Source organism: Cricetulus griseus, assembly GCF_003668045.3.
Source record: "Cricetulus griseus strain 17A/GY chromosome 1 unlocalized genomic scaffold, alternate assembly CriGri-PICRH-1.0 chr1_1, whole genome shotgun sequence".
Lineage (NCBI taxonomy): Eukaryota > Metazoa > Chordata > Mammalia > Rodentia > Cricetidae > Cricetulus > Cricetulus griseus.
Genome location: NW_023276807.1, coordinates 99,110,377 through 99,127,961, shown reverse-complemented (window position 1 = coordinate 99,127,961; position 17,585 = coordinate 99,110,377). Strand labels below are relative to the sequence as shown.

The 17,585-nt window shown below is 44.7% G+C and overlaps 1 protein-coding gene across 1 annotated transcript; it reads right to left on the bottom strand.

Annotated features, from left to right (window-relative positions):
• Positions 1-7,795: 7,795 nt before the first annotated feature.
• On the bottom strand, positions 7,796-11,629 carry Mrps24 (mitochondrial ribosomal protein S24). Its single transcript, XM_027388207.2, has 4 exons — positions 11,500-11,629; positions 11,362-11,430; positions 11,134-11,245; positions 7,796-8,214 (listed from the first exon to the last, which is right to left on the bottom strand). Exons 1-4 carry the CDS (start codon positions 11,536-11,538, stop codon positions 7,931-7,933), a joined length of 504 nt encoding a protein of 167 aa, XP_027244008.1. The 5' UTR covers positions 11,539-11,629; the 3' UTR covers positions 7,796-7,930.
• Between the last annotated feature and the right edge of the window lie 5,956 nt (positions 11,630-17,585).

Genomic DNA, 17,585 nt, shown 5'->3' with positions numbered 1-17,585 from the left:
AAGGCATTTATATTCTTATTAAACTACTTTGTGCCATTTTATTAAATAGAAATCTTAACGTGTGTGACTATTTGGGGAGTATTACAACTTGAATGGCTATGGAGAGGGAGTAATGACAAACTTCCCCTGGCATGTTCTGACATGGGGCTGACTTTCCTGGATTGAGATCCCTGTTGACAAACTGTCATTGACAGGTTTCCTAGGTTGTATAAAGACATACTTATAACACAGGAAAGAAGCACACAAATGAAGGGAAAAGTGACCCATAAAATCCTCAAAATGACTGCATCTCAGTGTGAAAGGGTGTGTGGACCTCGGAAAGGACAGGCCCCACCCTGGATGGCTTGGTAATGTCACAATAACAAACTCGGGAGCCACTCTCCCTCCCTCTGATCACCAAATCTGTTTACTCTCCGTCCCCCAGAAACTGTTCCTGCTAATCATCCTCAGGGTTAAATACTTACTTTAGCCCAGGTTTCAGGTAAATTGTGAAGATAGTAAAAGCAAAACTTTAAATGACTTCAAGGAAGGGTTTTTAAAGTCCTAAGCCAATTTACAAAGCTACTTCTAGATTGGTTTTCAGTTTAATTTTTAGTTAAATAGAATTAAGAGCACAATAATTAATAAATTTTGTATAACATGAGGTCTTTTGTAGTCAAACAGATTATTATACCCATTATCCACATAATTTTACTCTTTAAAGTACAAGTATTAGGCTGGAGAGATGGCTCTGTGCTTAAGAGCATTTGCTGCTCTTCCAGAGTAGTAGGGTTCAAGTCCCAGCATCCACAGGGCAGCTCATAACCATAACTACAGTCCCAAGGGATTCAGTGCCCTCTTCTGGCATCCCCGAGCACTGCATGCACATAATACATGGCCATACATGCAGACACTAACACCCATTCACATAAAAATTAAAATAAAGGAATAAAAATTCCTAACACAAACATTTTCATAATGTCATCAATGTTTTTAATTTAATTTTGTGAATTATGTGTACATGTGTGGGTATGTGCACATGAGTGCAGAGGCCAGAGGAGGAGTCAGATTCCCCTGAACTAGAGTTAAAATTGGTTGTGAACACTCAATGTGATTGCTGAGAATTGAACTCAGGTCCACTGGAAGAGCAGTATGTGGTTTTAACTTCAGAGCCATCTCTCCAGCCCCATCTTCAAGAATGGTGTCGGTGGATCCCTTCCTCCCAGAAGGCATGGTGTTACCTTTCTGTTAAGTCATCTCTCGAGCTGGTTAGCTCAGAATCCCTCTAGAAATGTTTATTTAAAGTAATTTTAAATCTATAATTGTGTGCAGTGGCATTTTCATCTTTAAGGCACGGTCTAAATGGGAATTCCGTTTAATTATATGAATCCTCTTAAGGAACTTTTCACTGGGGGAGGAAATACCTTCTGAAGTGTGCGGTCTTTGTGGGACTAGAGAGACTGGAGAGGTGGCCAGTCCACACCCTCCTCGGCTTACCAGCAGGAGAGGATTTGGCCAGGCATTGGGGGGAAGCCTATCCCACAGGCCCTTGTAAGGAGCAGCTTCATCACGGTGTTGTTATGGAGTTTGTGAGCCCTGGGACTGTAGACTCAGTCCAATTATAGTTAAAAGATTGATTGATTAGCTGCTAGCAAGATGACAGCCAAAGCTGAATCTTGGGAGTGTCATGAAGGAGGTATACGGGGAAAGGTTATTTAAGGCAAAACCAACCAGAAGACCTCCAAGCAAGCAAAAGCTGGTCTCTTCCGCCAAGTTTAAGTGGCCAAGGCATCTCAGAATAATCTTTGGGTATTTGTGTAAGAATGTTATAGAAACCAAAAAAGCATTTAGTCATAACAAGTAGAATGGTCATGGCTGGACATTTTTGGGTGGAGGTCACTGAGTCAGGTTGCTGGATGGATGCCTGGCATAAAGTGCATTTCCTTTAGCCATCACATTTCCACTGACTATAGATCATAGGAATCAAATCATTGATTCAAATTTATGTAGAGTTAAAGGTTGATATAAAGTTGTGTTGAATATATACATAATATATATGTGTGTGTGTGTGTGTGTGTGTGTGTGTGTGTGTGTGTGTGTGTGTAATATATTTATATTTAAGTAGCCAGTTTATAATACAAGGGCCAATACAAAACAAATTCCATGGTTTTTTGCATGTGCTTTTTAAAATTGTTTTGGTTTGCTTTTTATGTTTTTTTTTTCTTTTAGAGGCAGAGAACATGAAATTGGGTGGATTGGGAGGAGGGAGAAGATCTGAGAGCAACTGGGAAAGAGGAAAGAATATGATCAAAACATATTCTATGAAAAATTAATAATATGTAAAATACACTTTTCCAAAAAGCATTTGCTGCTCTATCCTAGCAGCCATATCAGGTGGTTTACAACATATGTAACTCCAGCTCCCAGGGATCTATCACCTAGTCTCCTCAAGCATCTTTATGCAAACATGCAGACATACATGCATACACATAAATCAAAAATTAAATAATTTTAAAATATTTTAAAGAAATAATGTTAACCTTACTCATAAATGCAAATAAAGTGATAACTTACAGTGAAATTTGATTCAAGGAATTGTATATTACTGCCTCTAACAGTATAATGCATGATGGTTTAAGTTGGCTTCTATGTCATTTAAGTTGGCTGTGATTCATAACAATTTTAGAGTTTTCCTGCAGCATGAAAGGGTTGACACTCCAGTCAGAGGTGAATGATTCACAACCAAACATATAACCACACATAGTTTTAATTTAAATGAAAATGATATAAATGTATCATATGAAGTAAAAAAAAACTACAAAACTAAATTCCTATTAAGTTCATTTTTCAGTTTCTTAAATACAAGTATCTCATGGATTGCTATATTATGCTACTGCGATTTTATCTTATTTTGTAATTATTGCTGTACACATTGTTGATGCAGTGAAATTTGGATAGTCAAGTTAGAATATATTTGAATTTATCTATAATTGCACAAACAAGTGAGGTACAAGATGACATGATTATACATCCATAAAACCTCGACATTCTGACAATATCCACTCCTGTATTACCCTCTTCATACCGCCTCCTCATTCTTTTCAAAACCCTTCTATATCCTTAGTAGTCCTGTTACTTTACTATCCTACACACGCACACTCAAACATACGCATGCACCTAAATTTCACACTTGAAATAAAACTTGTAATACATAGCTTTGTGATGTAGCTTATTTCTCTTAACATAATGATCTCAGTCTATTTTTTTCTGTTTTCCTGCAAAAAATAACTATCACTATGATTTCATTTTTCTTTCTGGAAAAATAAACTTTTATCATGCTCATATATAGTATTTTGTTACCAATTAATCTGTTGATAGGAGCCTGGGCCAGTTCTGCACCTTGAGTCCTGTGACTGGTGCTGCTGCAGACAGATGCGGGCAAGTATCTGTATTGTCAGCTCTTATTCCTTTTAGTGCATACCGGGAAGAGGCACAGCTATATCTGCCCACAGTTCTAGATTCAGTTAGTTAGTTGAGTATTCGTGCTTTGCCTGTGTGTATGTTTGTCTAGCACATGGCATGCAGTGCCCACAGAGGGAATAAAAGGACATTAGATCCCTTGGGACTGGCTGTGAGCCACCTTGTAGGTGCTGGGAATTGAAACTCTGCAAGAGCATCCAGTGCTCTTAACCAATAAACCATAACTCCAGCTCTGGTTATTATTATATAACATGTAATAATGAAATATATAGGGGTATTCCATACTAATTTGCACGGAAGTACATTTCCCCCAAGTATGTAGAAGGGATATTTTTTCTGCTACCTCACCAACAAATACTTTATAGTTGTTACTTGACTTTATTGAAGCTAACCATTCTGAATGGGGAGAAATGGACTTCCAGTGTAGCTCTGATTTACATTTCCCTGGTGGCTGAGAATAGTGGACATTTCTTCTTGTATTTGCAGGCTGTTTCTACATCCTCACCTGAAAAGTTTCTGCTTGTTTTGTGCATGTGTTTATTGGAATGTTTGTTCTTTGGGCATTTAAGTTTTGAGTTAGTTATTTATATGTGCTGTGTCTCAATCCTCTGTCATATATCTGGAAAATATTTCTCTCATTCTGTACATCTTCAGGCTGCCAATCACTTTCCTTTGTTGTGTGGGAGCTTTTAAATTTTACACAAACGGGGCAGTGGTGGCACAGACCTTTAATCCCAGCACACGGGAGGCAGAGGCAAGGGGACCTCTGTGAGTCCGAGGCCAGTCTGGTCTACTGAACGAGTTCCAGGACATTCTCTAAAGCTACAGAAAAACCCCTGTCTCAAAAAGGAAGAGGAGAAGGAGGAGAAGGAGGAGGAGGAGGAAGAGGAGGAGGAGGAGGAGGAGGAAGAAAAGAAAAGAAGAAGAAGAAGAAGAAGAAGAAGAAGAAGAAGAAGAAGAAGAAGAAGAAGAAGAAGAAGAAGAGGAAATTTTACACAATCTGGCAATCTGGTTGGGTGATTCTTACTGCTCTTTCCTGAGATCTTCAAATCCTATACAGAATAGCATTGCCTCTACACTGAAGCCTTCCCACAGTTATGGTCTTACACTAATGTCTGTTTTGTTTTGAGATGTTTTTTGTATAGCCTGGATCAGAGGAATGTCATCTTAGTCTTGTGTGTCTTCACTTTTCCCGGCACACTTGCTGCCTCTCTCCAATGAGTGTTTCAGGCACCTTTGTTGAGACTCTAACAGCTGTATTGCTGTGGGCTAACATCTGGTTTCCATTCCATTGGTCTACATGTCTGTTTCTGTGCCAGTATCATGCTGGTTTTGTTTTGTTTTGTTTCTTACCATGGCTCTGAGCCGAAGCTTGAAGTCATGTGATGTTTCTGACATGACTGTTTTTGTTCATTTGTAAAATGAAGTGTCTCTTGCTGTCATTTGGATGACATTTTCCTAAGATGGCAGTGGCATCCAGGCTCTTTAAATACCAGCTTCATCAGCTACTCAAAACTGCATGGTCTCTCTCCTCTGGTCTCTGCAGGCAACAGAACACATACATACACACACACACACACACACACACACACACACACACACACACACAATCAAAAATAAGATTGTTTAAAAGAATGTAAAATCTCACTGAAGTTTAAATTCTGAATTTCACCTGACATGTCCTTTGCCTTCTTTATACAGAAAGTCCTTATGGTAAAACCAGAATTCAGTCTGTGCCATCCATGACAGCACAAGCCAAGAATTGAGTCTTTCAGTTGCACAATTCAGAGAGCTGTGGGCAGCTGCCCTCCCCGAGCCTGTCCTCCTTAGTGCATTTTATGGAGACCCAGAACAAAGACAATAAAGTTGCATCTTTCCTCTCTGGCCAGGAGGTTGTCATAGTCTGCGATTCTGCCTTTCCCTCACTATAGTTATCAGAACACAGTCTAAGAATGGAGTCACGTAAGGGGAATTCTGAGTCTTGTGACTTCAGTTTCTTCAAAACACAGAATTGTGCTTGGAATGTGTTTTTGTGTTCTTCCCAAGTGTAGCAGATAAGAGTGAAGTCGGGGAAAAAAAAAATTAGCGGAGCGTTGGTGGTGCACGCCTTTAATCCCAGCACTCCAGAGGCAGAGGCAGGAAGATCTCTGTGAGTTCAAGGCCAGCCTGGTCTCCAGAGCAAGTGCCAGGATAGGCTCCAAAGCTACACAGAGAAACCCTGTCTCGAAAAACCAAAAAAAAGAGTTTACTTCAGCTGTTGTTATTCATGTGCCTCTATGAAAAACATGTTTTTGCCATGTGCAGCTTGTTCTTGTGATTACACACTTCACTCGGGTGACTCTTCTTGACCCTCAGAGTATAAATTGTCTGATGCTCTGAATAAAGTGGGCTACTGCATGAAACTTTAGTCAGCCTCTCCCAGGCCTGCTCTCCCAGGTTCACACTGCCAACTCGAGTGGTAAATAGCAGGGCAGAGTGTGCTCACACAAAGGCCACTGAGGCTCACATTTCTCCTGAAGACGTTGCTGACATCTAGAATGAAGGTTGATTCAGAACAAGCAGAGCTGAACTGTCCACAGTGTGCACATGTAAATTCTTGTCTGCAGACTGAAAGGCAAATATGTTCTTATAGCAAAGAATAGAAGGTGTTCCTGTTTGTCCCCTGAGGATAGTAACAATACCATACCAGCACACACAAAACATGCAGCAATAATGGTAAACATTAAGCCCAGCTGTGGTGGCACACACCTTTAGTCCCAGAACTCCAGAGGCAGAGGCAGGCAGATCTCAGTGAATACAAGGCCAGCCTGATCTACAGAGCAAGTTCCAGGACAGCCAGGCTACACAGAGAAGCCCTGTCTTGAAAAACCACTCACTGTGCCTTTCAGATAAGCCTGGGCAAGATTCAACAGCCTGGAGCTTCCTTCTGCCTCTGCCATGTCCCCAGCTTTTACTGTCTTTGAAGTGCACATCTCTAAGTGCCTCTTGCAGCTTCAAATGCCCCTGAATGACCCTGCGGCTGTAAACTCCTCACCCACTCACACTCAAGAACTGTTTTTCTCATCTTTCTCATCTCACTTCTAGCAATTGTCTTTTTTCAGGGTTTCTCTGTAGTTCTAGAGGCAGTCCTGAAACTCGCTCTGCAGACCAGGCTGGTCTCAAAACACTGTCCTAACATCTTAAAAGCAGATGCAGTAAACACATTTACCCTCTTCTTCAAGAGGAAATGATGCTTTAGTGCTTTAGATAGGGAGTAAGGAAATCTCAGAGCCAGGCATTCGGCTTTAATTCCAGTACTAGGGAAGCAGAGGCAGGAGGACCTGTTAGTTCAAGGCCAGCCAGGGCTATATAGTTGAAATTCTGTCTCAAAAAAAAAAAAAAAAGAAATGTTCCCTCAGGCTAGTACATAACCCTGTATGTTACCATCAGCACACTGAGTCCCATGCCCCAGGAAATAACTGACATCAACTCATAGTGAAAGCACACCTATTTGATATTTAGTAGACTTGCCCAGAACTTACACTTTCCTTAAGGCCCCAAAGAAAAAGGATCCAGAGCTAGCACCTTTGCCCCTACTGTAGAAACCTGTTCATTAAGAACAGCAGAGACTGTTGGTTAAGTGGACCTTTTCATTTGGATAGAAAACAAGCCTAAGGCAAGCCCCTGCAATGAAGTGCAGCCCTTTACCTCGAGTTCCCAGAAAACCCTGAGGACCCTCTGAGACACTCACTCAGGCTCCCACTAAAATATGACTGTCTTTTTATGGATGACCCAGTTCAGTTCTTAGCACTGGTCTGGACCAGCTGTATCAGGGTTCCAGACAGGGTCCCAGGGAGAGGACTGGGGCCAAAAAAAAAAAAAAGGGAGATAATGAGTCAAAGGCTGGGGTCAGAACAGCTACTGGCAACACAGCTCTTCATAACCCTCACTCGGGGAAGCAGCAGACAAATCAGAAAGAGCATCTGACAGAACTAGAGCTCAGATATGTCAGGTTCCCCCTCAGCAAGGTTCCACATCTGTGTCTGAAACATCTGGCCACATACATAGGTGGGAAAGGTCAAGTTCCAGTTCCCACACTACAGCCCCCAGGCCCTGGCACCAGTCCATAGCCGGCCTTGCCTAGCACCACACTCCTGGGTGAGGGACAAAATGCCTACAACCCAACACCAGTGCCTCCAGGGAGTCTCCAATCCATTCTAGACCCCAACATAGCACCTACTCTGGGCAGCTCAGTCACCTGTCACTCCAGCTCCAGGAATATCCAGTGCCATCCACTCACACATACACAGACACACCAATCCACATATAATTAAGTAAAATCTTTAAAAGAGACAGAGAACAAGACATTACAGGGTCTTTATTCAACAGCAGCTTGGAGCTGATGCCTCCATCCTGAAAGCAGGTGTTTCCCCTTGATCCACTTAACTTCTCTGGGTCTTTGCAGGCTCTAGCTTGGTGAAAGAAAGAGCTGTTATATGTACTTGTACACAACCTTGGAGGGCACAGTCTGAAGGTGGAGTCGCACAGGACACTTGTAAAAGTGTGACAACAGAGTCTCACTGTAGCCCACAAGAAAGTAGAATTTGTGTGCTGGCAGCTGCCTCAGGACCACGGCACAGATGTCCACTTGGTTGGCCCGGCGCTTCAGAACGATCTGGTCAGCCAGGCAGCCTGGAAAGGTGCCCAGCATGAATTTTCGAAGGAAAACATCTTCCAGTGTTCTCTCTGCAGCATGGTCTTCTCCATCCAGGTTACCTAAAGAGGGTGCCATAGAAGAGTCAGCCAAGGAAGCTGTGCAGACCCCAGACCTCATATTCAACAGGACTAGACTCTCAATCCTATCCCTTGCCCACAGCCATTTCCCTTTTCTTCTGCTGGAGTAAGACTAACATCTTAAAATTCAAAGCACAAGGATCCCAAGATGGCTCAGCAGGTAAGAATGCTGTGAAAGTCTAATGACCTGAGTTCAATCCCCAAAGCCAGATGCACTTTCAATGTTGTAGCTGCCTTTGAGTCCCTCTGCTCTCATGCATGAAGTGGTCCCATTAAACTCATTAGTTCACACCTCCCACAAAAAAAGCCAGCTGCAATTGCACACATATGTAAACCTAGCACTTTTACAGCAAGATGTCAGGTGGAGACAAGAGAATTGCTCAGGAAGCTCAGCAAACAGATGCCTGGAGTACAAACCATAGCAGACACAAGAGAGACACCCTGTCTCAACAAGGTGCAAAGAGGCAACTGGTTCCTGAAAGCTGCCCTCTGACCTCCACAGGCGTGCCATGACACACATGTGTGTACTTGCACACATACAAGTTTAAATAAATAAACTCAAAGTAGCACATTATTTCCCCCAATCAATCCTTTGAAGTCAGTAATATTACCATCCTCATTCTACAAAAGGCTGACATGAGCTGGAGCACAAAGCTGAGTACAACCTCCATCTACAGTTAGCCTGCTTTCCACCTTCAACTAATCACACAGGCCAAACTGATGAGGCCACTACCCACTTCTGACACCAGGTCTATTAGGGCTTCTGCTTCCACTTGCGGATTGATCCTCAGTATGCCCCAGGTACTCACAGCCATGTGGCATATTTTCAGAGACTTTGACTTAAGGGACCCAAAGCTGTATCTTACATCTTTGAGGGGATGGAAGGGGCTGGGCACTGAACCAGGAACCTGTATCTTCAAAGTTTTACATGAGAATCCTACTGAATTTTTTCTGGTGAGAACTCACATGCTGAAAAATACATTGGTTCACAGCAATTATGTTCTACATTGCCACACACTGAGCTAGTGAGTTCTGAGCCACTGCCCCAGTGTCAACTCACAGCACGGTTCGTGCAAGCCTCTAGTCACAATGATTTTATCAACAGATTAATACATAACTAATTTTATGTGTCCTATTTACAGGATATATAGAAATATATATACATATATATATCTGACTCATTAATATTGAGTTCTTATAATTTAGGCCCAAGTAAAGTTTATCTTACAAGCATTTTCTCCATAAGGCATACCAGTCTTCTTGAGCTTACAGGAACACTAGATAGCATTTCAAGGCCACTCAAAGTGCCACATCCCCAAGTTATGGCACAGTAATGTTTGAAATACGGCTCTAGACTACCAAAAGGGCACATCTGACATCATACACTTGTTCTACCTCCACTGGAAATCCACATATGAGCCTTGCTCTGCCCACATCCCAAAGTGACCTGGAATGACTATGAGGTTATAGATGCATTTTTACCAGTGTAAGGATATGCAAGGGCTGAAGAGCTGGGCAGACAGCTCATTGGGTGTACAGTCTACTAGCATGAGCATGAGCACCTGAGCTGGGATGCCCAGAACTCATACAACAGCAGGTACCAGCATCTGTAATCCCCATGCTCCTATTGTGAGATGGAGGACAGAGGCAGGAGAATCCCCAGAAGCTTGTATGCCAAGCAGCCTGGCATACACAGGTGGTGACAACAAAGAAACCTGTCTCAAACAAGGTGAAGGCAAGGACTGGCCTGAGGATGTCTTGGTTCACATACACAGTCACACATGAATATGTACATATAAACACATGTATAGATGTTTTACACATGAATACCATATACACATTATTAAACACACACACACAACACAACACACAAACACATAGATAGAGAGAGATGGGGGGGATTGGAAGTTGAAACTCCAGTATCAAAAAAAAAAAAGCATGTGAGTTCCAGGTCAGCCTGAGGTATACTGCCAGACTCACTCGCAGATGGCTCAGTGGGTAAAGGTGCTGGTTTGATCCCTAGGGCCCATACAGTAGGAGGAGGGAACTGACTGTGACAAACTGTACATACACACACCATGTATACAGAAATGTAAATGAGTAAGAAAAATAAAAAATAGGATCTCTGTGAGATCTTGGCCAGCCTGGTCTACAGAACAAGTTCCAGGACAGCCAGGGCTACACAGAGAAATCCTGTCTCAAAAAACAAAGGAAGGAGAGGAAGAGAAAACAGAAGTCTTCAAATACAGGTTCTGTGAGTGACAAAGACTGTCTGCAGTTCATTTGTGCAGAGTCCATGCTGCATTATTTGGGGCACTCTCTCCCAGGTCAATGATTCTATGTAGACTTCACTACCTTGTTGCCTCTGAGTCATTAAACATCTCTGTAAATTGTGACCAACCATAGCAATGCCAACTCACACAGAACAAGGAATGTTCAAATTCCTTTCAACATCCTAATCTGTGGGTCTCGCTGGAACGTATCTGGCTGTGCTCCCTCGATGGACCAGTGGAGGAAACCTGGCGTTAACAGCCAAAGTGTTCCTCTGTCACTCACCATTTCTATTGTTTATTTTTAGCAAAGCAGCTACTCTTTCAAGACTGGCTAGTCTGTCTCCTTCATCCTTACACCTCTCAGCAGTAGTTACAGGCCCATCAGGTTTTCTTGGGGGAGTTGGGGCGGATCCTCATGTGTAAGCGACACTGCACTTTACCAATCTTTATTCATCATCCAGCCCCATAACTAGACGTCATTCATTCATTTGCGACAAGGTCTCACTATGTAAGCCTGGCTGGACTTAAGCTCGAGATGTGCCTCCCGATGGCGCCCGGCGCGATCTTAGTTCGGCTCTTAGAAAGAGCAGGTTAAAGTGTCACCCGTGTCCTTCCCAGGTGCCCTCACCTGTATGCAGCGACAGCCAGCCCTTTCTGTGCGCGATGTGGTGCGGGGCGTGAGCCTCCTCGTAGCTCACCGGCTTGTCCCCCTTGGCCACGCGGACTCGAGCCGCCCGGTTCTACGAGCAAAGGGACCGTCGTGGGTCAGGCGCCCCCAGTCGCCCTCCCGCCACCGGCTCTCCAGCCTCCCCCAGCCGCCCCCTGCCTAGCTCGCGGGGCGGCCCGCGGCACTCACCTTGGCGCAGACCGCGGAGGTGTGCAGGGCGCGCCAGGCGCAAGGCAGCTCCCGGCTGCACGACAGCATCTGCGGAGAGACCGGGAGTGAGCGGACCCCGGGCGGCACCCCCAGCCCTCCCGCACGCAGCCCACTCACCCCGACCCCCAGCCGGCGGACGGACGCCGACAACGCCATATTGGACCGGGACGGCTCAACGCGCAGTCGCAGGAAGGAGGAGCCACCGAGCAAGAACGAATAGGAACCCGGGCGGGGGGCGTGGCGTGGGCGAGGAGCGGGCGTGACCTGGGCGGGTGTGTGAGTGCTCCGTTAATTTCCCCGGTGCTGCCCGCTAAGTCCGTGGTCGTACCAGGTGTTGGATTATAAATGCGAAAATTTGATGGTATAAAACATGAGGTTTGGGCCGGAGAGATGGCTCAGAGGTTAAGAGCACTAACTGCTCTTCCAGAAGTCCTGAGTTCAACTCCCAGCAACCACATTACTGGTGGCTCTCAACCATCAGTAATGAGATCTGGTGCCCTCTTCTGGTGTGCAAATATACATGGAAGCAGAATCCTGTATACATAATAAATAAATAAAATCTTTTTTTAAAAATGAGGTTTTTACCGGGTGGTGGCGCACGCCTTTAACCTCAGCACTTGGGAGGCAAAGGCAGGCGGATCTCTGTGAGTTCTAGGCCAGCCTGGTCTACAGAGTGAGTTCCAGAACAGCCAAGGTTAAACAGAGAAACCGTCTCAAAAAACAAAACAAAACAAAAAAAAGCATGAGGTTTTTAACTCTCAAGAAGCAGGTGATAGGGAAAACTTGGCGTCCTGTAGAGAACTGAGAAAACGCGTCAGCCTTAGTCCCCTCCCTTCCGTTGCTCCCGCTCCCACCTGAGCCAGCGTTTTTTTGCCTAAACTCCAGCATCAGCCTCCCTAGGGCTGGGAATACAGTCTTTGGCCTTCATCTGAGCAGATCCCAGAGAAGAGGCTGCTGGGCTGTCTCCTAATCTTTTAAAGAAAGAGGAAAAGGGGGCAGTGTATTGAGGATGTATCTCAATTGTAGAGCCAGCCAATAAAGAAAATTTACAAATGGAAAGGGAATTTATGACGATACGGCAGGACCTGCTAATGCTCAAGCTAGAGCGATGCCAATGTAATTGGTATCCAGGAATTACTAATGGCAGGGGGCATGGGAGGGAATAATAGACAGGTGCCTTCAGAAGCTAACTCCTTCAAGGCATCCTTTCCAGCCCGGCATGGTGATACATGTCTTTAATCCCAGCACTCAAGAGGCAGAAGCTGGCAAATTTCTGAGTTCGAGGCCAGTCTGGTCTACAGAGAGAAACCCTGTCTTAAAAAAGAAGAAAAAAGTGTCCTTTCCTTTATTACAGATAAAGGCGTATGAAACGGGCTGAGTGAGCCTGAAGCACTCTTATCCAAACAAAACCTTAGACTAACCACACCCATATATGTCTACCATTTTACCTTCTTAAATTAGGACTTTAAAATAGGAGTGGTCATGAGCACTTTTAATCTCAGCGCTTGGAAGGCAGAAGCCGGTGGATTGTTAATGAGTTCGAGGCCAGGATGGTCTATAAATGGAGCTCCAGGCCAGCCAGGTGTACACAGTAAGACCTTGACTTAAAATAAACTAAAAGAGCATGATCCGGAATGTACTCAACTGGTTATACTTATGACTAAGCTGACTCTTATACAAATATGCACAGGTTCTCTGGGTAAAACCCTCATTCTTTCCTTGTTCAAGGCCAGTGCTTTGGAAATAACTCCAATGCTACCTTGCCTGCTGCAGGTAATGTTTTTGAGATGGGGTATCATGTAGCCCATACTGGTCTGGAACTCAATGTGTATCAGAAACTATCCTTGAGCACCTGAGCCTCTTGCCTCCACCATCCAACTGCTGAGGTATATACCACCTTGTCTGGCCTCTAACAAATCCTCTACTCTTAGGTCTTAGCTATATTTATTTTGACTTTGCACCCACCAAGAGGCAGACATGTTACATTTGTACAGTTGACCCTTGGTTCCATTACGAAGAAATGGAGCATCTCACCCATAGGGCTGGTGAGGTGGCTCAGCTGATTGAGCACTTGTTGCCCTGACTTTTATCCCCAGAGCCCTTGTAAAGGTACAAGGAGAGGACCAGAAGGAATGAGAATAGCCCCGCTAGGCTCCAATCACCAGGAAGTGGAATCGTTGAGGAAAGATTAGGAGGTGTGGCCTTATTGAAGATGCATCACTAGGAGTGGTTTCAAAAACCCACACCAGTCTCCCCCACCCCAGCCTGGGGATCAGATGTAAGTTCTCAGCTACTTCTCCAGCACATGCCTGCACCTATCTGCCTGCTTGTCGCCATGCTTCCCATTACCCGTGATAATGGGTAAACATCTGAAACTGTAAGCAAACCCCCAAGTAAGTGCTTTCTTTGTTAAGAATTGTCTTGGTCATGTTCTCTCTTCACAGTAACAGAACAGTAACTAAGACACCCCACACATAAAGCATCCTTGAATTCACACACACACACACACACACACACACACTAAATTAATTAAAAAAAAAAAACACTTCTTTGAGCTGTTAGAATGAGGAAGGCTTTTAATAGTCAGGCATAGTGACTCACTCCTAGAACCCCAGCACTCGGTAGGCTGAGGCTGGAGGGCTGCTTTGAGTTCAAGGCTATCCTCATATATAGAGAACATTTGATGAATGGCAAGCTGGTATTGGTTCCATTCGCCTGAACTGTGTGAAGCTGTCAACTTTTGGCTGTTTGGAATATATATGGGTCACCTGATGGTATTCGAACCCCACTGTTTCCTGAGGGAGAAAGCTTAGACCTGTGGGGTGGGAAATGGAAGCAGGTAGGTGGATAATGTCTACATTAACAGTGAGGCAGAGGCAGAGTGACCAGTCTATTGGCTCCCATCTGTGTTTTGAGGCTTAAAATTTCTTTGAATCTGGGTCATTCATGTGGAACTCACTGGGAGTGTTTTATTCTTAACTTTTTTTTTAGACTATAGCCTCCAACTGTTCCAAATATTGGGTAAGGGGACTTACAGGGATGTGGCCTTTTTCAAAATCCACAATTGCTTGTGAATGTAAAATCTTGTAATTTTTCCTAAATAATTTTTTCTTTTTAAAGTTCACATAAAGTGTGATGATTTTATAGTTTGACAAATATAAATTAGCTCCAACATGGAAAGATGGTATCCAGCATCTGAACTATCCAGATTCAAATTTGAACCCACTTCCTAGCTGTGTAACATCAGCAATGACAACTTCTCTCTGGCCGGGCGTTGGTGGCGCACGCCTTTAATCCCAGCACTCGGGAGGCACAGGCAGGTGGATCTCTGTGAGTTCGAGACCAGCCTGGTCTACAAGAGCTAGTTCCAGGACAGCCTCCCTGTCTCGAAAAACCAAAAAAAAAAAAAAAAAAAAAAAAACTTCTCTGCCCAAGGTTGCTAGTGTGTAAAATGGGGTCAATAATGGTGACTGTGGGGTTGAGGGTGTAGCTCCATAGTAGAGCATAACTGTACAGCTTTGGGCTCCATCCCAAGCACTTGAAAAAAGGTGGGGGCTGGAGAGATGACTCAGCAGTTAAGATCACTGGCTGCTCTTCCAGACGACCTGGGCTCAATTCCCAGCACCCACATGGTAGCTCACTACTGTCTGTAACTCCAGCTCCTGTGGGTCTGACACTCTCACACAGATATACATGTAGGCAAAACACCAATGCACATAAAATAGAAAAATTAAAAATGTGAAAACTAATACCATATTCCCACAGTGAGAAATTAAATGTCATCTGGTTTGTTTGGCTGATTGGTTGGGGCCTTATTGTTTCTTTTGCTTATTTTTGCTTTATTGGTCCTCTGAAGCAGAGAGAAGAAAAAAACAGTGCCTTGGGCTACCCTCCAGTCTCTTAAAGGTGAAGTGACAAAGTCATAAGCTCCTCTCTGGTGGCAGCAGCAGGTGGGGCTAGCAACATGAGGAGAGCATGAAGACTGCTTGGCGTTTTTTGTCAATCAAGTGTGCTCTCTTTATTGAAGCCCCATTATGCTGGGGGGCTTCCTCAATCACTCCTTACTATAGTAACTGAAGCATGGGCTCTCCAGAGCCTCTGCAGAGCTCACCAATTCAGTTAGTCTACCTCGGCAGCTTGCTTCAGGGGTCCTATTTTTCTCTTACTTTTGTCTTTTGTTTGTTGTGTGAGACTGTCAAGCTCTGGTCTACAAAAACCATCCACCTCTGCCTCTCAAGTGCTGAGATTACATGCATCACCAAGCCAGGCCCACTCCCTCCCTTAAGCGATGGGATGACAAGCTTTTAGTGGATTTTAGGCCTCCCACTTCTGACCCTCATGCACAACCAACACTTTACCGACTGAGCCATTTCCCTAGCCTAACCAATGGAAACTTAATTTTTAACGTTTATTTTTGTGTGTGCCTGTGAGTATATGCTAGGTGTCTGCAGTGCTGTGGAGGCCAGAAGAGGGTATAAGAACCCCTGGAGCTAGGGATCTGTGAACTGCCTGGTATGGATGCTGTAAGTGTAAGTCCTCTGGAAGAGCAGAAAGTGCTCTTAATCACAGAGCCATTTCCCCAGCGCCAGGTGGAAACTTAAGGGAGACATTTTTCCTATAGTGTGCACTTGTTTTAATGGACTCTGTTCCTCCCATCCATCATGCTGAAGCAGTATCTCCAAGCTGTACAGATGAGACCATGGAAGCTCCAAATTCACTCAGTAGCTGGTGCAGGCCTTGTTCCGAGCATGTGCACTTTTGGTAAGGTGAAAGTTCAGATTCATGTTAGGATGAGGGGATGATCCCAGCCTTTGTGGCTAGTTGAGTGGCTCCTGGATATGGAGCAGCCTCAGCCAGGAGTGATCCCCACACAAATAGCCACAAAACACCCCTCCAGGCCCAATGCGAAGCTGGAGGTAGGCACTGCTCTAATGCGAGTTCTTGTCCTCCACATGACAACCAGGAGCCTATGTGCTCAGAAGTTCCAGACCCTGACAGAGCCCAATCAGCCTCATCTCCGTGGGAAAGCAGCTGCATGTGCTTTTTGAAATCCCCTCAGAGATTAGTTTGCAGTGGAGTTGTGAACTAGTTTGTGATGATGATGATAATGATTATTGTTTAATGTGTGTGATTATTGCCTGCATGTGTGTATACCCACCACATTTGTGCTTGGTGCTGGGTGGGAGGCCAGAAAAGGGCACCAGTTATGAGCCACCATGTAAGTGCTAGAACAGAACCCAGGTCCTCTGCAGCAGCAAGCGCTCCTGACCACAGAGCCATCTCTCCAGTCCATGAACTAGTGTCTTAACTTTTTAAGGGGAGGATGCCCCAAACCGCTGTCTGCAAACCTTCCTGGGGGAAAGACTGGCACTTTTCTGCCCAGTCCACCAGGTGGAGGAAGATGTCTTTAAAATGATCTGTCTATCCCTGCATAGGCAAAAAGACTGAACTATGGAATGACTTCGTGCAAGAGCAACAATCCAGCCAAGAGCACAGGAATGTTTCCTGTAATCACTAGAATCCAGCAAGGTGTTCTTCTCAGTTCCCAGTATAGCCCAATCTGGTCTCCAGTTCATGGTCTTTTCACTGTAGCTTCCCAAATGCACCATCTAATCCAGCCATTGGTTCTCTTTGCATCTGACATATCAACTCATAAGGGCTTACACTCACTTTCTAAACCTAGTTCCTGATAATTCATCTTACCCAGTCAGTAAAGAAGATCCCCAGTGCTTTTCCTGTGAAGCCCACAAGTTAAAGCAGAAAGGAGGGCAACAGGAAGCCTGTGCAGCTCCAACCTCAGTCTTTCTGTGGAAGCACAGGGAAAAGGGGCTAAGTGTGTGGCTTAGCACACACTACAGTTAACTTCAGCTCTGGGGACCTAAGAATGCCCTCTCTTCTGAGAGCCAAGGGCACTCAGAAAGGCTAACAGTCTGCTGCAGGGGTCCTGGGAATCACACTGGGTCTATACCGTTTGACTGCCAAAAGCAGCCCTGAAACCCTCTCCCAGGTCTTGGGCTAGAAACATCAGCCCTTCAAATGGGCATGGTGAACAAGCGACTTCCTGGAAGTCATCCAGTTCAGGCTGACCCCTTCTGTTCCTAACCTAGGTGTCAGTGGTCTAGGTTTGACTCTTTTTTTTTGGGGGGGGGGGTTCTCTGTGGCTTTGGAGGCTGTCCTGGAACTAGCTCTTGTAGACCAGGCTG